The following is a 23,461-nucleotide window of genomic DNA, read 5'->3' on the forward strand; positions in this document are numbered from 1 at the left end:
CTAATGTGGACCATAATAGCAACCTGGTGAGGTAAGCAAGAGAGACGATTAGGACACAAAAAATCAAATAAGTAATATAGCTCAAACACGAAACAAATACTATGAAATATAACCATTACCTGCGAGAAGTAATACTTAGATTGTATCTCCTGAAAAGGTGTGAAGGTGTAGTTCTCTACAAAATCAACCACAGAGACAACCATACCAATAGGAAACTCTGCCAGGCATTCTCGGAACTGACGATCTTGCCACTTGGCACAATGACTACGCTGTATATAGGGATAGATCTGCTCCCTAAATGTGGCTATGAAGTGACAACGTGGTGTATGTTTGTCCACGAGAGTTGCAACTTCCTGGACTGCCCACCACTCTAGAGCTGGTGTGTGAAATCATCTCATAACGTTGCCATGGCACTCTCTTGGTCACTTGCATCAAGATCTACCATATGTAGATGAAGAATACAACTCTGTTTGGGTCATTTCAAGAAAGCAAGCGCCGTGCTCAATGAACACTCCTCTTGTCACTCTCTTCAAAGCTTTCTTTGAAAACTGGCGAGGCATGACAATTATCCTCCCAAAAACTTTTTATCAAGGTTCTAGTGGTTTCATCTAGTAGGTGATCATGCCTAGCTACACAACCACTACTCGCCCACAAAGCACCAACCTCATTGGCATCTAAACTTTGTCGTCTAATAGACCCAACTCTAAGTGTGTGGTGCTATTATGGAAAGGATGTGCGAGATGTGGCACTCACCTTACCCTTCATTTGGGAGCTACTTATGGCTGCCACAATAGCCCGTCGAGCAGCCAAAGCGTCCGTAGAGTTCCTCTTCTTGTTAACTGTATAGGAACGACGAACACTTTGTAGCACCGCCATGCTAGCTCTTCTCTCTCTTCGACCTCCAATGTCAGAAAGCACCCTGCAATTGGCCATGTTTGGTAGATCGATCAAAACATCACGCACGCATGCCTGTGATGATGGTGTGAGGTCTTTGAAATAGGAATGGAAGATTGCATGGGCACGACGATGCGCCCCTGACTTTGATAGTTCTTTCCTATCCACACTATGGGCGCCCAAAGGAGGGGGGGTTCTTGTGGAAGAGAAGGGGGCTCAGGAAGGGCGGGTTCATGTGGATTATCTAAACTAAGGGGTAGTGGGGGGGAAGAGGGCGGAGGGGGAGGAAGTGGAAGAGGAGGAGCAAGGCTTGGATCATCGCCAAATGGAAGGTGTTGCTCGTTGACGTGCTTTCCACTCTCTCTTTCTCTCACGAGCTACCCTTTTCCTCTTCTCCTCTTGAACTCGGTGGACGGGGGGGAGTCTAGTCCTATCACGTTTCCAACTCCTACGACTTTGAGAAGCCATTCTCAAGGAAGCTAAGAGAGTAAAAATTATAAAGGCTCAATGATGGGATAGTACTAGAGATAAGTGTGGGATAGTACTAGAGATGTGCGATTATATAGGAAAAATAGGTTATCCACTTCAAATCTCATTGGATTTCCTATCTAAGATTGATTAGATAATTAAGATAAACTATTATCCACTTAAAAATTAATATTATTAATAATATTTATTAACAAGTCTAAATATTTATCATTACTAGATATATAAATATATCTTTAAATATATCTTTTGTTTTATAATTATATAACTACATCTTCTTTTATAATGTATTTTTATTCAAAGGTTTATCCTACACATAAAATATTTTCAAGAAATATTAAATTTTAAAAATTAATTTTTAAATTAAATAACATGAACTTTAAAAATAATATTATTTATCTAATTCTAAAATATAATCCTTTAAAATTAGTGATTTTAAATTCTTTTATATTAATAAGTTATATATATTTTATTATTTAAAATTCTATATTTTATTTCTCTAAATTACTAAGTTAACTTTTTCAAAAATATATTTTTGAAAAAAATGGGGAGGTGGGAAGGAGGTGCCACGTGTCACATGCGTGTATGACACGTGGCACTATTATGGCTGATGTGGCATGCCATGTCACCAAGTGCGAGGTGGCATGCAAAGGTGGAAAGAAGATGTGGCATTAATGATGACTAGGATAATGAGGTGGAGAGTCAACTAGGTTGACCATGTTGACATGGAGGGTGGAGATGGCAAGGTGAGGTGGCAAGCTGCTTATGTGGATCCTCTTGAAGTTGATGTGGACATAAAGTGGCATGCATATATAAGATTTGTGCCTACCCAAGCCTCACACATGGAATGATATTTAGGCTTTGAAGTTTACCAAGCCTAGATTTCCAAACCTAACTAGGATTGGTTTTAGACTTGAAAAGGGGAGAGTGGACACAATATGGGAATTTTCACTTGGGAGGATTGAAAATGGACCTTCCCATACTCAAATTAAGCCAAAAAAAATTTAAAAAATTCATGGCAACAAGTATATTGATCCCTAGAGTTTTTATATTGAAAGATTCAATATTTGATTTTCTGGAATTAAATTACAATTGATATAACGGGCCTCTAACAGTCATAACAAATTTTCCAAAGTAAATCTACAAAAATCCAACCATTAGATTTATAATTTTACCTTAGACCCACATTCTACTAATCTTCCCCAATCTAATCATCACTAGATCCATACAAATTGAGCATTTTAAATGGTAGATGTGGTGGGAGGATAAAATAGTATGCTTTTTAATAATTCTAATACCTTTTAAATAATATAGAAAATAGTAAACACATCAAAAATTACTCGATAAATCAAGTTAAGCTCTATGTTATTTTAATTTGTAATATGCAAAGTGGAAACATCATATGAGTAATAATGTAAAATTTATAGGTAATTTACTCACATTCAGTGTACCGCTCTAAACCTCCAACTGGGCCTATATACAATTTTGGTTCCCATAAAAAAGGGATTTGTAATTATTGGATACTCCATCAGATTATAGTTTTAGGTGCCCAACTTTGCATATGATGTTTCATTAGAAGACCTTAAAGTAAAACTCCTTGGCTAACTAGGAGAGATTGGCTATTCTTCTTGAAAAAATGCATGTTTTCAAGCTAAAGCCAAGGGCACCCACTAAATGAAACTAGATAACCTCATCTTGCAAACACCCAATCACCTTCCAACAAGTCAAAAAACTCCAAAAACCAAGCTAAACTGGCTCTCAGGTTAGCTAGGATTGTTAATCATGCATTGTTGGAATTGAAAGATTAGAAGCATGCAAAATTAAAAAAAAAACAATTAAGAAACACTTAAACACGTGCATAACCACCATTAGCTAGGATTGGGATCCTTAATCACCTCCCATCTAGTCCTAAAAGTCTCAAAAAACTCCAAAAAACAAGCTAAACTAGCTCTCAATTAGGGACGTGACATAGTTCTACGCAAAAAGATGTGATTTTGGACACATCAGACGTGAGCCTAGAGACATACTTGAGCCTACAGACGTGGTTCTAGAGGCATGACCCTGCAGAGGTTAGTCTATGAGACGTGAGTCTCTAGAGCATGAGCCTGCAAACATGAACTCGAAGACATGAACGCTAGAGGCATGCGCTTAAAAACCTCAGACATGAGATGTGAGTCTAGAGGCATGAGGCTATAAACGTGAACCTACAAGCTTGAGTCTAGAGGTAGGTATATCTAACATTGTATTGACTAATTATTACTACCTTGAAGACTTGTAAGGACATGCCTACTCATGTCCTTACAAGCTTGAGTCTAGAGGTAGGTATATCTAACATTGTATTGACTAATTATTACTACCTTGAAGACTTGTAAGGACATGCCTACTCATGTCCTTTGAGGATTTTCCCATCATATAATCAGTACTAGCTACCTAGTCATGTCCTTTGAAGATTTATGAGGACATACCTACTTATGTATGAGGATTTTTCCATCATACAATCAGTACTAGCTACAAATTCCAAGGAAAGTTATTGCCCTTTGAATTACTAGGGAATTCTTATCCTTGTAACTATGGGAAATTATTATGCAATAAAAGTGCACACCAAACCTATCATAGGCACAGGCCCTCAGAGTCCATGCCTCAAGTAGGCTTATTTCATAAAAGGAAAGTACGTGAGCCTAGTTCATACAAAAAAGATGTGAACTTGGACACATGAGCCTATAGACGTAAGCCTAGAGACGTGAACCTAGACACACATTAACATGCAATGTGATCCTGCATATGTGAGCCTACAGACAAAAGACTAGAGTTGTGAACCTCCATATGTGAACCTAGATACGTGACCATACAAGCGTGAACCAACATATGTGAGCCTGTAGACGTGATTCTAGAGGCATGAACCTACATATGTGATCCTACATACATGAGCTTATAGACGGGAGGCTAGAGGCATGAACCTATATATGTGAACCTAGACACGTTAGCATGCAAGCATAAATATGGATATGTGAGCCTGCATACGTGAGTCTAGAGGCATGAACTTGGACATGTGAGATGTGAGCCAATAGATGTAAGCCTAGCCAAGAAAAAAAGCGTGCCTAAAACCATTTTTAGACCTAGTAACTCCAGAAGCACTAAAGACCTTTAATATAAACCTTTGAGTCTAGAGGCGTGAACTTATATATGTGAACCTAGACATGTGTGAGCATGCAGACATGATCCTACATATGTGAACCTATACACGTGAGCATGTGTGAGCCTACAAACATAAGTCGAGATATAAGCGTGAACACATGAGACGTGAGCAAAAACATGCTTGAATCCATTTTCAAACTTGCTCTAGTGCATCAAACCACACTTCCTTAAACCCACCAAAGATTTGATCATAGCAAATGACCAGTACTCAACATAGTGTTCCCGAGTTAAGAATGCTAGACTCATAAAACAAAATCATGCAGACTTTGGAAGGCATTCTACAGGGCTGAAATAGACCCCTCGGGCCCCTCGAGCATGGTACCAATGGATATATGCTTTCATTATAAGTATTTATCTTTCTAAAAGCTCGTTACATTTAAATTCATATATTTTCTATGAGCAAGGCATATACGTTATCATTGTCCTTTATGTGGATGACCTCATTATGATGGGGAACCATGAAGAGAAGGCTCGGTATACACAGAAGATGTGGAGTTCAAAGTTTGACATGACAGATCTTAGGCTTATACATTTCTGTTTGGGGATTGAGGTATGGCAAGATTCAGACGAAATCTTCACTGCCATCAGCTTTGTAGTTGGTGTCCTTAGCAAGTTCTCAAATCATCCCTGAGAGAACCACTGGAAGGTAGGGATGTGTGTGCTAACATACATCAAAGGTACCATTGGGTATGGCATCTTTTATAAATCGGTCAATTCCTGATTAGATTTAGTGACTCAAATTGGGAAGGAGATTGTGATAGTAAGAAATCTATTTCTGGTTAGTTCTGTCTTATTAGATATGGAATTACATCATGGATCGGCAAGATATTTGTTTCTGGTTACTTCTTTCTTATTGGGTGTGGAATTACATCATGGATCAACAAGAAGTAGCCTATAGTAGTGGCACTTTCTTCTATGGAGATTGAGTACAAGGCAGCACGCTTTGCTTCATATGAAGTAGTTTGGTTGAGAAGAATTTTAGAAGACATGGGTGTGGCTCAAAAGGGAGTGATAGTGTTGCTATATGATAATCAAAGTTGCATGGTAATTGCTAAGAACCTGATGTTTCATGCTCGCATCATGAAGAACATTGAGATACAATATCATTATATGCATGAGCTTATTATGGATGGACAGGAGGAGCTTGTCTATTATGCCTACTAACAGAGAATTGTGCAGACATTTTCACAAAGGCTCTAGGAGAGATTTGCTCAAGTGACATCTTTCATCAACTCGACATTGGACCAACAAGGTAGTTCACCTCTGGGTGGACATTGAGGAGGGGTGTTGAAAAAGCATTTGCACAATGCTTTACCATCGTGTTAGTACTATGGGTTACATATGTGCTCTATTTTATAAGGCCCCTTATATAAAGAGTAGCGGTTGTAGGTGAGCACCCAGATACCCGACAATTCTTAATTTAGACACTCGATAGTGGCCAAATATGGCTAGATGGTTAGGACTTATGTAGTCTATGTGACCACATTAGTTGTTGGACAACAAACCAAGGACACATTGATATCAGGTTGTGGGGCCTTGTTTGAGGGTCCAGATGGTCATGGGAGAGCTGTGCTAACTTAGTTGTAGTATAGAATGCTCCCAAATGGATGATATAATTGGTTAGTTAGTCATTTTGGACCTAGGTTGCCGATGGGTACTATATATAGACTAGTTTGACATGATTAGTTAATCATTGAGTTTATTCTCTTCAAGCACTGTTGTAAGCAAGACATCCTTTGTCAAGAGTATCGAGATCACCATCAAAGCTCCTTACTCAAGCACATGGGTGGACAGAAAACCATCAGTTATAATCAAAGTTTGCCAAGTAACAATATTGTTTACTCTCCACTTTATATAGACTAGTTTGGCAGCGTTAGTTAATCATCGAGTTCATTGAGTTCAAGCACTCTCGTAAACAAGACATTATCCATCCGGAGTCGGTCTAAATCGCCATCAAATCTCCCTACCCAGAGCACATGGGTGAGCAGAACTGCCATCAGTTTGTAATCAAAGTTTGCTAGTAGTAATATTATTTACTCTCCTCTTTCTGCAATTCAGTGCTTTTTATATTATCTTGATCCTGCTTCCACTATTATGTGTATTATTACACTACTTTCAATAGATGTATTTTTTTAAGGTTCTATAATAGATAATCCTAGTCTTAGCATGTGCACAAAGATGGAACATCCTCTTGTAACTACCTTTCTATATACCTTTTGAAAAAGGAAAAAGAATATTTATAATAAGATCATGTAGATAGTACCTCCACATTAAAATTATTTTACTACATCTCCATTAAATTTTAATTAGAAGAACCTACTTAACTTTCATAGGAATTAATAAAGCTACAAAACTTAGCATTATCACCAATCACTAAACTTAGCACTATCACCAATCACTCTAAAATGTAACTCACAAAGAAGAAGCATATTTCTTAACATCGGAACCCCCCCAAAAAAGGCTTAAAAATAAACCTTTAAATTTGCATAGGTTAAATAAAAAGGCATGAAAAGAAACTTTTAAATTTCCATAGGTTAAATAATTGATGTCGAAGTAGTTAAAATCAATTCCTTGAAAATGAGGCAATAAATTTTTATTCTCCTTGAGAAGGAAATAGAAATTACAATGACTTTGGGGTCCCAGATACTAGCTAGTTGTCTTGAAAGTTATTTGAACTTTCTTTATTGTCTCCTTTTTCACCTAAGGTTGCGAAATCAATGAAAATTTGGGGATATTTCATTGACCCACCTACTAATTTTATCTCTTCCTGACTAGTTTGTATTATACAAATCCATGTAAGAGAATCGTGGAAGCCAATTGGTGATGAGAAAATTCTAAAGTCTAAGGAATTGACCATCTCTATAATGACTACCACTGATTCGAAAGATAGTCATGTGCTCAACTTCTAAGAGTGAATGGGATAGTTTGAATTGAGCATGTGGGGTCACTAAGAGATGGTCATGTGTTCAACTTCTAAGAGTGAATGGTTATAGTTTGAATTTTAAGCATGTTGGGTGGAAAAGTTAACCTCATCATCTCTTAGTGGGGTCACAACTAGCTCCATGTCATGAGAACTAGAGAGTCTATCGCCTATGTACAGTTACTTGGAGACCATTGGCCATTGCCAAAACCATCATGATTCGATATTTTACTACATGATTGGGTACAAGTCTAAACTCGAAGAAAAACAAGAGTAGTGCCATTGTCATCTTCATTTGCAAGTATGCCCAATCCTTTCCCAAACACATCCTTGGGCCAGCCTACAATGTGCATCCAAACTATTAACATAAATTACTTTTTCAACCAAGGGAAGAAATAAAAACAAGCATGAATGATCATGGAGCATGGATGAATACTAAAAATGCAATTAATTGTGGAATAATCTTGAAAAGTTTTGTTCTAGAGTGCGATTGTGGTTTTCCATTACCTGAAATGCGGTAAACTTAAACGGTGATGCTGGATTAAATGAACCATCAACCTTCAACCAACGTTCGGGCTTGAATTCAAGGGCATCACTCCCCCATAAGAATTCCATTCGTCCCATGGAATATGGAACAAATGCCACATGATCCCCTGCCTTGATGACAGTTTCGTCAGGGAGAACATCATCATGGATTGCAACTTTGGTATCCTAAAAAATAAATAGCAAAGTTAGCATATAGTGTAACTAGTCTAGAGTATTATAATAGCTTTGTTCTTGTATTTGCAATCAAACATATTTAGCTATTACAAAGGTTGAAAATTGTGAAAGCATACTTTTTGAGCTAAAGAAATATTGTTTCTCACACAAATAAACATGATGAACTACATGTATATGTCATTGTTTTTAAGGCAACACTATTAAAAGGGCCCTATAATTTGGTTCAATTTATTATTTCTAACTTGTTTAAAAATTAATAAGCTTTGAATTTTTGGTGGGCCTTTGTTTAGGGGCTTTTTAATGTTTGAAACGATAGTGATCTTAAGGTAATTTTTTGGGTTATGGATAAGGTGGACGTCTTAGCTAGGTAGATCACAAATGGGAATATGTGTTTATATGCAAGCCTCTCTAGGGGGGGCCTAAATATTCTCTACACTAATGAGAACCCCCATCATGAAAGCCTCTCTATGGGTGGCCTAAGCACTCTCTACAACAAGGATTAGAACCCCCATCCTCGAATTTAGAAAGAGAATATCGAAGCACGAGTGCTACTATTGCTTTAATTTAAAAAAGAGTATAGAAAGTGAAGCTGAGAGGGGTGGAGGGCAACATTGTCTGTCCAAGCCGAGAGGGGTGGAGTGCAAGTATCAAATTTTTAACTTTATAATATGGAGGCATATGTGTAGAGGCTATTTGTGTGATGGAAGCATCATAACTTTTGAAGGTTGGGGTGCAGAGGCTATGTCGGTCGTGTGTAAGTTGATCATAAATATTAATATGTTGAGTTGAAACAGAACGAGGCAAAATTTATTTTCAGTTGAAACAAAAAGGAGCTTGAGATGTGAAGTGAGAGAAAGAGAGAGAGAGAGAGAGAGAGAGAGAGGGAGGAAAAAGAAGAAAGAAAGAACATGTGTTATTAGGAAAGCTTTGAGAAGGGGGCATCGTGTATAATAATAATAATAATAAGATATATGATTAATGCTTTTAAAAAAAAAGAAAGGGAGAGTACCCTAGGGACGGCAGGGTGCAAGCGCAAGGTCTCCGTGAGGGCAGCGTGTAGGTAATGCATGTTGGCGAGCGCTTCAAAACTCAGGCGATCCGCCACCTCCTCAAAGCTTAGCGCCCCTCGACCAGCTGAGTTGGTGGGCGCCTCCTTCCCATGCACGCCCATCACCGCCGCCGCCACCTCTTTGTACACCGCCTCCGCCACCTCTCTCTTCCTACACACGTTGTATATAAACCATGACATTGTCACCGCCGTTGTGTCCCTCCCTGCTAGCACAAAGTTCCAAACCAATCATACCCAGAACTTGATTTGTAAATTGAGAACTTTATATGAGTTTGTAATGTACCAAGAATGATGTGTGTGTGTGTGTGTGTGTGTGTGTTTTCAAGAAAAAATAATTATGGATTAAGGTGGTGGTGGCCAGATTGCATGCGTGTGTTTTCAAGCAAAAGATTGATGGATTATGATGGTGGTGGTGGTCAGATTGTGTACTGTGTGTGTGCACACAATCTGATGATGTGCACTAATGTTAACCTCGATTACGTTATGGAGCCATTGGATTTAACACTCTTAGCAAACTGTTTAAACCATTTAGTATTTGATTAAGTTAACTAGGTACTATTATATTAAGCACACTTAAGAAATATAATCAAACACAAAACAAATTCATTATTTCCACTGACGACGCATCATGCCTGAATTATTGAATGATCAAGCACCAGCGAATCGATTAAGCACAATTGAAGGAGCACAATTGAAGGAAGATAATCAAAGCACAAAGCGGTTTCATTAACTCCACTAATGATCACTAGTTTTGAACGATTAAGCAGCACACTTGAAGGAGATGATCACTGCTGATTAACCACACTGGAAGAAGAATGGTTAAGCACACGTGAAGGAGATCAGCGATGATTAAATTAGACATGTACAGTGGAAGAAGAATGATTGAGCCGAAGAAGGAGAGTGATGATTAAACACAGTTGAAGAAGGAGAGTGATGATTAAACACAGTTGAAGAAGAAGGATGGATGTGATTAAGTGACGTAGTGATGATCATAATTAATGTACATACCTTAATCATGTTGTTGCTGCAGTGGCCCATGGATTGCCTTGAGATCAGGTCGATTTCTGCTCGTCTCTTAGCGATGATGTGTGTGGTGAAGGCGTTGAGCTTGCGCAGCTCTTGCATCAACGTCCTCTCTCTGCCCACTTTTAGAAATCTGTGGAGCTTCCACCACACGTTCACAAAGCGCGTGCTAATCATCTCATTAGCCGTGTCGAATGCTTTTGTAAAGGTGTTAATGGCTTGCAGTAACGATGGGGACATGCCGCTCCGGCCCGTCTGGATCCCAAATCCCACCCTGCTAATGGAATCCATTGTCATACCCATGAATAGTTCCTGCATTGTCCACAAATCATCATTACTTTAACTCGCTCACTTAATCATCACGTCTTAATTTCGCAGTAATCTCCCTGTACTTCAATCGATTAACTTCGTACTTAGCAGTATGATCACTAATTATAACTTGATTCCGTAATAACCTTCCTTGATTTCGTAATAACCTTCCTTAGTATAATTACAGCAATAGCAATTGCAAACTATGTGATTTCAGGGCTAGATTTAACCGCAAACATTACTCAATTTCTGTTTAGCTCATTCAATTACCACTTTTATTTAGCAGTAATTACTGCCTTTCATTATAATTAGCTCAGTAAAATTTGCCATTAGCAAATGAATTCAATTACGATTCAATTTCCTTGATTTAGCAATCACAGCTTCCTGTTAGTAAATTTAACTCAGTAGGATTTGTTACTCGCAATGAGTAGCAAATTAAGCACAGCTAGATTTTTGTACCAAGTCAAATTAATCTTACAGTCCTCTCAAAAAAAAAAATCAAGTCAATTTAATCTAGTATAACAAAAAATCTGCAAATTAATTTATTCATAAATTTTCTTTTTAGCAATAGTATTCATTTTCTGTTTAGTAACCACAACAGTATGTAGTTGATTAGTTTAGCTACAAATCGCTGATATCGCAAATCTTCTAAAATCTTTGATATGCGGAGAATTACGACGGGAGAATTAGCGCTAATCAGTGAGATTAAAGGTGGAAATTAACGTATATTACTTGCAAGTTGATGGGTTGTTTTGATTTTTCTGCAGAGTCGAGGATGGCGAGCAGGTGGAGGGTATCCTGTCGGAAGGATTTCAAGCTGAAATCGTTTAGGGCTTTGCCGCGAAATATTGCATTTGCAATCCTGTGCTGCTTTTTCCACATGTCTCCGTCTGCATTGAAAATGCCGTCGCCCAACATATCATTCAGTTTCTCTCTCGTCTTCTCTCCCTGAATCAAATCCAAACACCAGCTAAACAAGGATTAATTGCACTTGATAGCATAATTGTGATCGTAATTAACTTTGATCATACGTTATTAATTTCCCGATCAGTGTCTTTACACAGCTAGAGAAATTTCTCAAACATGATTGATATGCTAACTGATCAAAATTAGGGCTATGCTTGAACCTTATATTGAATTACAGACACTGCAATCAAACTACAGATGAATGAAACTCGATTAAATTAACCTGCTGATTAATATATTATCAAATTTTTGGGGCGATGATTAAAACCTTAGGAAATGATGTAAATCGGCGGTATTACAATTATAAAACAAGGCGTAATCAAAGTAAACTATAGACAAATTAGCGGTAATCGACCTTAGGATAGTTACGGAAGTTGGTCTTAAGTATGTGCTCCACATTGGCGGGATCCACAGTGAGGTAAGTCCGAGTTGAGAAGAAATTAAGCTCCACAGTGTGGTGCTGGTTGGTGAAGAAAGAGTGGCACCAGTCATGCAAACGGTGGAAATTAAGAGAAGCTTCATACTGAGAGCCCATTATTGGCCATATTGCCTTTGGATTCTTGCCCTTAATGCCAAGAATAATTGTGCACATAAACCCACCATGACAGGGCCGCCACAATTGCCATCACATTGAGAACCCACATTAATCGTGAGGGTACATCATCGACGCTTTGGCTGAATTTGCACTAGTATTAATTGAGTAGTTAGAGTAGTTAATTATGTCATTAGAGTAGTATAAGGTTCAAGCATAGCCCTAATTTTGATCACAGCTAAAGCCTTAAATCAATCCAATTGAGGCCAGGCTTGTGGGAGTCATTAGAGTAATATAAGGTTCAAGCATAGCCCTAATTTTGATCACAGCTAAAGCCTTAAATCAATCCAATTGAGGCCAAGCTTGTGGGAGTATTTAAAGCTTGGGTCAAGACGTACATTAGTATAAATTGAGGACGTACATTAGTCATTGAGGACGTAGAAATTGGGGCCGGGCTTGCATTAGAGCCCACGTCATAGGTGACCGGATAAAATAATAGGACTAATTCAACCATGAAATTGGGATCTCCTGCCTTAACCTTCAATTTGAAGGCCATCATCCATGAACTAAGACGTTGACCTTCAAAATATATATATGTTTGTGTAAACTTTTGAGAAATTTTGAAAATAGTGCCCTTTTGTAACCCTATTTTCTAAAAGGCCTTCTCTACAAGGTTTTAAGGCCTTTGATGCCCTTTGAAGGCTTCAAATTTCAGCCCTCCTAGTGATTAAATGCCCACATACGTTGTATAGGAGCAATTATTAAAAAACAAGGGGGTTTGAACGCATGCAAGAGTATGAAACCAAAAGCTAGCATGCTTGACTAGGCCTAACTTTTTCATCGCATGTCTCCTCAGTTGAAGTTAGTGAGACACTAGAGTACTCCAACACAAAGATAAGTACAAAATCAAAGTAATAAAGGAGGATTATTGCATGGTGTATACCATTGAGGGCAGTATTGTAAAAATAAACATAACTATACATGAATAAAAAGAAAGACCATGCATTAAAAGGAAGAATTTTAGTATACAATTAGAGTGATTTTGAGAGTGAATTTCGATGGTAGGTTGATTGGGCACAAGAAACATAAGTATACATGATCAATAAAAAGAAAGACCTTGCATTAACAAGAAGAATTTTAGGGTATGATTAGACTGATTTTGAGAGTGAATTTCAATGTTAGGTTGATTGGGCATAATAATGAATGTAGTTTTTTAAAATTTCATTGAAATGTTCGCCATCTTCATTTCTCACTTTTCAAAGAGAAGCATGTTCACGTGTGAGAGGGATATGCAAAAACAAAAAGGAAATCACTCATTGACCGTTGTGTCAAGAACTGTACTATATGCAACTATTTTTAATAGAATTGTAGTATGTCAAGAATTGTAGTATACGTAACTATTTTTAATAGAATTTTTTGACACTAGAAGCTTCTAGAAATTTACACACTATTTCCACCTTTACTTTGTCACTAGGGTGTTTACACATGCCCCAATATGCCCTTGAGAGCCAAGGAACTCTTGCCGAGCTAAAGTCACAACCTTGATCCATTACCACATGCTTTCCCCACCCACACCCCAAAGTGGCCACCTCCCCCCCCCACACACACCCACCCACGCCCACGCCCACGCCCCCCCACCCACCCCCTCCACCCACTACCACTGAGTTACATCTCCATAGTTTGGCTTACCTTAAGCTACCATATGCTTGTTATATCACCTTCTTCCCATAGGTTCACCTAGGATCTTGTATTGCACCACCTTAAACATGATTCTAAACATTGTGCCTATATAACTTAGAACTTATAAGATAATCTACCAAAAGAAACAAATAGAGTTTCATTTGCTTTTAGTTTTATAATCAAAGTAACATTTTTCTTATCCCACTCAGCATATGAAACTATGCACATACACCATGTATCTCAAGTTAGACAAGGTCAATATGGAGACCCTTTATGACATGTACTTACCAAAATCACACCACATCTCGAAAACATAGTAAATGACATATGTAAGCATCAAAATGAAGCAAATCGTCATTCTCAGACCATAAACATGATTTGTTCTTGTGAAACAATACTTAAAAATTGCTCTCCATATTTTTGGGAAGAAAACAACATGCACCTTCTTTAGGGAAAGTTGTTGATTTGGACCTACTGCTAAAAGGTAGTATCTTCTTTTATAAGATCTAATATTTTGAAAGTTTTATGATGTATTCTCTTTCTCTTTATTACTACAAATCTATAATTTACTCAACTATACATGCATTTGGTGCCTTTGACTCGTAAGTTATTCCATATTTCTTAAAAGAAAAGTATTTGCTTAGATAATTGTCTATTGAGTATTAACTCAGCCTTTTCATTAAATTTTATGAAATTTATTCAAAAGAATAAGAAATTATGAGTGGAAATTTGTCCAAAATTCAATGTTTTATTATAATTCATTGTTGATAGTTGTGCAACATGTGTAATCAAGCATCCATGATTATATTTTTCTTTACAAAAGGGACATGGTTATAATCAAAGAAAACTTCCATTTCCCTTGAACTTAGATCCATGAAAGAAACATCATTCAATGGCTAAGTTGCTTATAGGGTGAGGTGTTAAAAAGCTAAAAATATAAAACTTTTTACAATCTATGGAAGGCCCCTGTGCCATGTAAAAGACGCAGGAAACAACCACTTGTCATGGGGATTTTTCCAACCACACTCGGGAGCATAAAACGCCTCAACTAAAAAGCCAATGTTCCATGACCTAGCTTACAAATGCAAGCATAGGGTGTGTCACTCATCTCGTGAATGTGTCACTCATCTCGTGAATACTTGTTCTTGGGATCCTTGTAGGTTGCACTGCCCCCACAAGAGCCTTGAGAGCTCCACTCCACCACTGCCTCCTCCACACTCCAAACACAGCTTAACCCTCCTCTTCCTTAATCTCCTCGTAGGTTTTGCACTACCCCCGCAGGAGCTCCGAGGGCTCCACTCTGCCTCCACACTCCAAACACAACGTGACCCTCCTCTGACTCAATCTCTCTCTCACACACTCACTCTCTCACCTCCTCTCACACACATGTAATGAGCATGCAAGAACTCAAATCAAAATAGGCAAGCAAGACACAAGAGAGAAAGAGAGTAGAGAAGAAGAGCACTCTATTGATTATGTATAAGAGAGAATGGTGAAAATACAAATTGACCCTTATATTGGCCCCAAGCATTTATACCTTGGCAAGACATACTTAAAATATAGGTCCATGGCTATCCATCGCCGTGTCTAGGCTTGTGCAAACATTTAATCTAAGCATGGAATCTCCATAATTAATCCCGTGTCATGCCTTTCACAGACAAGCAAAAATCAAACACATAAAATATATTATATTAGCATTTTTAATGCCAATGGCCAAATGAAGTGACGGTTTCCAATGGATGGTCTCTGCTAGAGAGGTGTCCAATGAGGGTTAACATTCTCCCCTTCTCATTATGTAGATTCCGTCCTTGGAATTGGGTGAAGATGAGTCGATGTCGTTGATAGGAAGGTGATGATAGTTAAAGGCCAATTTTTGGATACCTACGTGAAAAAAAATAAACAATAAATAGTTCTTTATACAACTGGGTAAACTTCAAGTTGTGCTACGAAGAGGAAAGGTAAGGCCAATTTAACTTAGAGGTTAGTAATAAGCCTGTCTATACCTAAACTAGTCTTAGTCATATGCCTATGGTTATGGTTCAGTCTCAAGTTATACAAAGTTTTGTGGATAGCGTGAATACTTTTTAAGAATTGTGCACTATTTATAAAAGGTTGTGATGAGTGCTAATGTTGTGCCAAGCCACAAAAGAAGGACATGATGCCATTGCATCCTGTCAAAGTCGACCAGCCTTTTGAAAAATGGGGCTTAGATTTCATTGGCCTTATTAGTCATGCTGCACGTGGCACACAAGCATGCTTCATCATTGTTGCCATAGATTATGTAGCCAAATGGGCTGAAGAAAGAGCTTCATGAAAAGCAGATGCCATGGCGAACTGCTAAGTTTCTCTATATGAGCACATCATTACCCGTGTTGGATGTCCATTTGAACTAGTGAGTGATCAAGGCAAGCATTTCATTAATGATGTTATAAAAAATTCCACTAACACATTCATGATCGCACACCGTAAGTCAATGCCATATTACCCACCCACTGGAAAATGGCCAAGCAAAGAGCACCAACAAGGTTCTTATATTGATATAGTGACAAAGACTTTTGAGGCTCGATGCACTGACTGGGAGTCTAAGCTCACAACAGATTTATGGGCCTAGCACAACAACTTTATAGGCCTATCGCACATCATAAAAAGTTGCAATTGTATCAAGTCCATACACCATTTAAGATGGTGTATGGACTTGATTACAGTAATGTCTTGGGAGTTCATGATCCCTAGCTTAAGGGTAGCTATAAATGAAAATCTTGATGGTAATGAATTGGCTGATCAACTGGTTGCTTTAGAATAACTTACAAAGGAAAGCCAAATAGTGTATTGCAAAACATGCTGCCAAAAAAGGATCGAAGAAAGAAGAGGTTTGACCAAATCTCAAGGACAAGGAGATCAAGGTAGGAGATCTTTCACTTATGTATGGGGTCCATAGTGAAAAGAAAAAGCTCAAATATATTAGAAAGGGACCATTTAGGGTTTGTGGAGTTACTCCACAAGGTACTATAAGCGTTAAGAGTCTTGACGGAGTTGACACTGTAGGCTTCCTTAATGGCAATAAGTTTAAAAAATACTATGGATCCCTTACCAAAGAATCCTTATGTGCTTCTTGTGACAAGAAAGCCACCATGGAAAGGCCTCTGAAAAGAAGATCCAAGCCCAACAAGAGGCAAGGAAAATATGGGAAAAACTTCAATCACGTCGGGAAGAAAACATTAGACCTACTTGCATAACTTATGTTGGAGAGGTAATCGACAACATGGAGAATCACATCCTAGCTCTTAGAACACCCATTGAATTTTCTAGCCCCTATGGTAAAGTGTTCTATAATGCTATGCTTGTTGACACGGGTGCTAGTCACAATCTACTCTCCTTTGCTACATGGAATCAGTTAGGTGAACCTTAACTTGAAAAGTCTAACATGATAATAGAGGGTGTAAGTGCCAAAAATACAAGAGTACTTGGTTTGCTTAGAACTATAATCTATGGTGATAACGGGACCTTGGTTTGGTAGCTTTTTGGTTATGCCCATAGGAGCTTTAAAAGAACATGTCATTCTTGGATGGACCTGGATGATAGTGACTCAATGCAGAATTGACTGGGCCACAAGGAGTGTCTCAAGGCAAAAATTCTCACCCTACACTTTTACACTCCAGGAACATTGTGATGGACCAGCACAACAAGCATTTAAATTCCGCATTAACAAAGCCTTAACATTGACACGATCCAATGTTGTTCCTTCCCCATCGACATCCACTTCACCATCACAAGGTTCTTCATATGAAGCTCCACATTTGCATCTACCTCCATACCAAACTAACTAACTAGTAGGGCATCAGCAAACCTACCCTTGAGTGGGTCCCTAAAGCCTCTCCACTAGTTCTCAATTGCCAACCCACTATTAGAAAACCCAGAAGGACCTGTTGTAACAACAAAAATCAATCCAAACCATAGGTTACCTCTCGATGGATTCCAACTCTTCTTCAAGCTCAAGGATACTATGAGGATAATAGATTGATTTTGGTGCTGAGGAGGATACATATGTCTAGTCTCATCATTTTCACAGACACATCTATCTGCCAATCAACAATCTCTACCAACCCTAATGCCAAAGAAAACAAGGGAAAACAAATTGATATACCTTCATTGCCAGTATCCCACAAGATTTGGATTTTGAAACTTGTTCAAAAGATGGCCTCGTTCTTAAGAAAAGAAGACTCTGACAAAGCCTCCATTTTCAAATGTACTTTAAAAAAGCCTAGTAATTGAGGAAAGGCCTGCTACCCAACAAGTTCTCGAATCAATGTGAACACATCTCCAAGAACCTGCGAGTCCTATATGTGCTTAAGCATACTACCACCTTTAATCCTCGATTACTCAACAGCATCAACAACTAGTGTGCCCCAAAGCAAGAATCCCAAGTGGATAAAAGTTGGTGAGGATGGCTACATAAAGCTTACATAAGCCTCCGTGAAGTCCATAGATGACCTGTAGTAGGAAGGGGGGAGTTTCCATCAAGCCTAAATCTTTACCCCCCACATTTCACTCCCCAAAAAATTTATTGTCCATATTAAGAGGGAGCCTGTTGGAAAAAGCTAACTCATGACAATATCGCTTGCACTAACATGTACAACAATATAGCACCTATACGCATACTAAAAGTCCAACTAACAATTAAAATTAAAAAATAGATAATGAGAAAGAGAACATGTCAAAATAACAAAATGAAGTATGAACTTGTTGTGACTACAAGCCGTGAGCATGGAGTTTTTGTGGATTTGTACGAGTGAACCTATCATGGACCCAGATTGCCTAGAGTTTTACTCTCAAGGGCAGCTAAGCATTCCTTCTTTCCAAACCCACTCGCACTATTTTATGCACCATTAGGGAGCGACGTTGTGGAGCCACCTTTGTGGACTTCTTCTACCTATAGTTGCATCCCCTTACACCATGTTTTACCTTTGATGAGCATCACGTATTGTATGCAACATCCCACTTGTGTTGGCACTGTAGAACTTATTTTAGGCGCTATGGGACTTGACTATTGCAATCCATAATAGGAGTGACACCACAATGACATGATTGCGTGAGTGTAATTTACCCAGAGGGAGGACCCTATCGAAACTATTCATGTACATCATTGCACGCATTCATAGAACTAAAAAGACCTTATGACTGGGTAACATTTTCTTTCTAAGTGCCACTTAGAGTAACTTTAAGGCCATATTTACTCCCATTCAGCTTTTAGTGACCTTTAGAAAACAATTAGATTTTTTTTAAAGACATAAAAAACACGTAAATAAGATCAAGAAAATAACTATCACCATACAGGATCTTGGTGGGACTCTTGGTTATTAGTGATAGTACCTTGAGATCGATGCCTTGTTTCTTGTGGGGTAGGATCTTATGTTGTGAAAAAACTTATAAAAGAGAGGCTAACCATCACCATCTTAGGAGATTCCTGGTGGTCCTTAGATACTCTTGGCCGAGGTCTCGTAACCATACCCCGAGTGGAGTATTTTCTTGGCTATGATTTTTGTTGCAAAATGTCCATCTGCTACCCCTGGTGTGCTTGTTCCATGATTGTGAGATATTCATTCTCCTGTGGGCAACATCTAAGAATATCTTCCTTGTCTCTTCTATAAGAAAACCATTTGCTAAGAAGTTAACGAATTTATCACTCTACTTTGGAATAGCCTCAACCTTGAATAGTGTAGCATCTAGTAACTTGTCATTAACTCCGATTGGTGCTTCACCATTAGGTACGTGTGATAGATGATCCACCATATCATGCTTTTTGCCACGCCTCACAACTACAGTGAAATTGAATTCAAGAAGAATCAATAGCCACCTTTGGATTCTCCCTATGGAGCATGGTTTGTTAACAAGATACAATCAACATAAAAAATAAATTTATTAGCAAGAAGGTAATCCGTAAATTTTGTAACACTATATACCATTCCTAAACCCTCACATTCTGGCGGTATAATTAGTTTCAGCCTCATTCAATTGACGGCTTGCAAAACTAATAGGGTAGTCCAATTTATAATCCCTTGGTTGGGCTAGGACACATCTAAATGCAAAGTTAGAAGCATCAATATGCACATGGAAGATAATATCCCAATTTGGCACTCATCGTATGGGAGCGCTTTAGCCACAGATTGCTTCAATGAGTCATAGGATTGTTGGCATTCTCCTGTTCACTCAAATATAATGAGAAGCTTGTGTTTAAACTCCCTTGTAGTTTGTGGGCAGTAGTAAGTCCAAAATGACTTTGATTTTACCCTTATCTATAGAAATAATGTTATGAGACTGGCGTGAAACACTAAAAGGTTTATTAGGAAAGATTATTTATATGTAAAAGGTTTGTATATAAATAAGGTTCAGTCGATTGCAAATAGGAAATACCTAAGCAATGGTTAATAGGCATTCAAGTTAAAGTAAAAGGTTTGCATATACAAGATTATTTATATGTAAAAGGTTTGTATGTAAATAAGGTTCTGGGATTACAAATAGGAAATACCTAAGCAATGGTTAATAGGCATTCAAGTTAAAGTAAAATAGAAAGTAAATGGTGCAAAATGGAAGCCCAAGGAACACAAAAGAGGGCACCTCCTTCTAGGGTTAGTTGAAGAGGCATTGGTTAATGAAAAGGCAATGTCTAGCCAATGAAAGGTCAAGAGATTGAAGTTGAAAATTCATGCACCACTTAGGCCTATATAACCATGAGTTTAGGGTCCATTTAAGATGTGAGTTGGTGGAAAATTAAAGTACTAGTAGTACAGATCCTCAAGCTTATAATGCAAGAAACATTATATTGGTATAAGAGCCAAGTTCTTTCTCTTCCATTTTTCCATTGAGCCACTCATTACTAACTCTAATTCTACTTATACCCATTAATCTCTACACCTTAATCTATTTCTATTCATTTCCATAAGTTAATCCCTATATTTCTCAAATATTATCCATTAAAAATTCCTCTTGTCTAATAAATTGTGTATATCTCTTGCCTAATAAATTTGGCATACCTTGGAGGTCTACATGGAGTATAAGACAACCTTGAAGGATCATTGAAGCAAACATTGTGACAAGGATAATTCATAATTACCCAACCAAGTAAGGTCATTGTGTTGCATATTTTTTGCTTTATAAGAAATTTTCCATTTTTCTTAGTGTTAGAGTAAATGGCTTCTCAAGGTGGGAAGGATGAAATGGTTAGAAGGGGGAAAACCTAAAGTCCTGTTTCCATATAGAACAGGATATTACAAAACCAAATGAAAATGGATATGCAAGATTTAGACTTTAATGATTATGAGGATATGGAAATGAAGGCGATGAAAGAAAAAATCTCTAGTACAGAAAACAAATTTGAGAAAATGATGGGTCTTCTTAGCTCCTTGATGGGAGGGGAAGGATTGGGAGTAAAAGAAATAACTAAAAGTAACATTGGTGAGGGAAGGGAAAAAAACTCTAGAAAAAGGATTGAATGAAACCATACTAGTTGAAGAGGGTCCCAAAACTAGAGACTAGGGTATTATGGTATTCAAAGATTTAAATGCACCCACTTTTAGTGGAGGAGAGAAGGAGATAAATACAGATGTGGTCCATATTTTTCTATAAAAATGGAAAGATTTGCATCTTTTAAGATATGTGCCTAATCATGCTTGCCCCATTGAAGCTAGCTATCCTTATAAGAAGGCAAAACTTATAAGTGGTGGATGAGTTTGGTAGAAGCAAGGCAAGTACCCAATTATTGGGACTCATTCAATGAACATCTTCCCAAAAATGAAGAAGGCTGAAATTGGGAGGAGTGGGATAATTATTCTATGAAACAAAAGAATTTAAATCTCACTCAATATGTAGCTTGCTATAGAGAAATCATCTCAAAGGTTAAGGGAATAGACAATTTTCAAAAAGTAAGAGGCTTCATTAGAGGCCTGAAAAGGGAGTGCAAGAAGGAAGTACGCTCCAAAGAGGAAAAAAACTTAGATGAGGCTATAAGATTTGCAAAAAACATTTGACGATACCATGGGTAATGTTAATCGTAAAGAAAAGGATAAACATTTTTCATAGAAACCTCATGGAGAAAATTTTGGCTCTCTAGAAAGGTTTTTTTCTTTAAAAAGGAAGAACCTTCAAAAAAGCAGAAAAGCAACTCCTAGTAAGTTTAAAAAAGTAAGATTTTGAGAGAGCGGTTAAAGAAAAAGTTTGTTTCTCTTTTCTTGAGTCAGGACATGATAAAAAGCATTGTCCTAATTTCCAAGGACAAGAACTTACTCGGAATGGTAATGATAAACCTAAAGGAAAATCGGCGCACACTATTCAAGTGTTAACACTTAAGGATTCTCCTAAATATAAATCAGTCAAGGTTTGCCATTCTGATGAAAAGGATTGTTGTATGGTGAAAAAACTATATGGGAACCATCATTTGGACCACATCATTTGGTTCGAGTGCATGGAAATATTGAAGATAAAAAAGTTATAAACCTCATAGATGATACAACCACACAAAACTTTTTAAACTACAATGTGGTTAAGAAACTTATGTTGCCTCAAGTCCCAAGTTCTCATAAGTATCTTGGGGGAGTCACTCATAAATATGTAAGCGTAGCATGTGGGTTCAAAGAAGGGGTTTTTTAAATCCCTTTTTTAAACATTTTTTACATACAAAAGCGCTCGAGGTATGCACTACTAAGAAACCCTATGTATCACATGCCTTCAAGGGGTATTTGAAAACCCCTTACTTGCGATTTTTTATGAATAAAATGACTCCTTTTTCTTTATGGACTTACGGCTTTTTTTAAAAAAAATTGATTAAAAAACCCCTTCTGTAAATGTATTGCTGTAAATTTACCTTAAATTTTTGAATTAAAAAACCCCTTCATTTGAACTCACGTGGTATACTTACATATTTCTAGGTGAACTGCCCCCCAAGTAGAACCATACCATTTAAAGGGGGTATTTATAGATTGAATAGAAAAAGGGTGTGTTTTATTCATGAAAAATTTACAAATAAGGGATTTTAAAATTGGGCCTTGAACACACGTGATATAGAGAGTTTACATATAGTGCACCCCCCAAGAAGATAAGTATATAGTATCATTAGCCAATGGCTATGATAAAGATGAGTACGATACTTTGGTAAACTAAGTTGGGATAAAGATTCAAGAGTATGAATCACTTTTGGATTTTTAATTGATGTGCCTGTTGACCGTAGATGTAATTCTTGGGAGAGAATGGTTATTTTCACTGGGGGAAACACTTTCGAAAAGCTATTTGCATAATACACTAACATTTGAGCATAAAGGAAAATTTATTACATTGCAAGGAGAGCACAATGTACCATCTTCTCCTTTGATATATAACATGCGGTTGTTTCCCATCTTCCATTTTAGTCTACTAACATGTACTCTGGAACCTTCAAGTAAAGCTACCTTATAAGCTACACTTCTAACTTTTTTAAAGTATTGTATAAGGACCATAATGCCTTGTACTTAACTTTGGAACCTTTTCACTTTTTAAAGTTTTTGACTTTTCAAAAACTTTTACATAAACTAAATCACCTTCCTCAAAATTGATTGGTCTTCTTTTACCTTTCTCATAACTAACAGAACGATCCTGCACTTCTCTTAATGTTGCTTCTTGCAATGTTTAGCATGTCTTG

At 37.6% G+C, this 23,461-nt stretch overlaps 1 protein-coding gene across 1 annotated transcript; it reads right to left on the minus strand.

Moving 5' to 3' along the window:
* Positions 1-7,171: 7,171 nt before the first annotated feature.
* Positions 7,172-12,446, minus strand: LOC147609312 (cytochrome P450 704B1-like). The gene is made up of 6 exons (XM_086787946.1): positions 11,938-12,446; positions 11,349-11,564; positions 10,151-10,619; positions 9,225-9,487; positions 8,003-8,206; positions 7,172-7,835 (listed from the first exon to the last, which is right to left on the minus strand). Exons 1-6 carry the CDS (start codon positions 12,172-12,174, stop codon positions 7,659-7,661), a joined length of 1,566 nt encoding a protein of 521 aa, XP_086644072.1. The 5' UTR covers positions 12,175-12,446; the 3' UTR covers positions 7,172-7,658.
* Positions 12,447-23,461: the final 11,015 nt, after the last annotated feature.

Source organism: Cibotium barometz, chromosome 51 (genome assembly GCF_041138505.1).
Source record: "Cibotium barometz isolate CiBa-2024 chromosome 51, ASM4113850v1, whole genome shotgun sequence".
Taxonomy (NCBI): Eukaryota; Viridiplantae; Streptophyta; class Polypodiopsida; order Cyatheales; family Cibotiaceae; genus Cibotium; species Cibotium barometz.

What these genes read in the sequence shown, in the direction of transcription:
- LOC147609312 (XM_086787946.1), bottom strand. Translation starts at nt 12,174, where the DNA reads ATGTGCACAATTATTCTTGGCATTAAGGGCAAGAATCCAAAGGCAATA. An exon ending in TCAATCATTCTTCTTCCACT is followed by an intron (nt 9,488 to 10,150) that starts GTACATGTCTAA and finishes TTGTGCTAGCAG; the next exon opens with GGAGGGACACAACGGCGGTG. An exon ending in TGCACCCTGCCGTCCCTAGG is followed by an intron (nt 8,207 to 9,224) that starts GTACTCTCCCTT and finishes TTTATTTTTTAG; the next exon opens with GATACCAAAGTTGCAATCCA.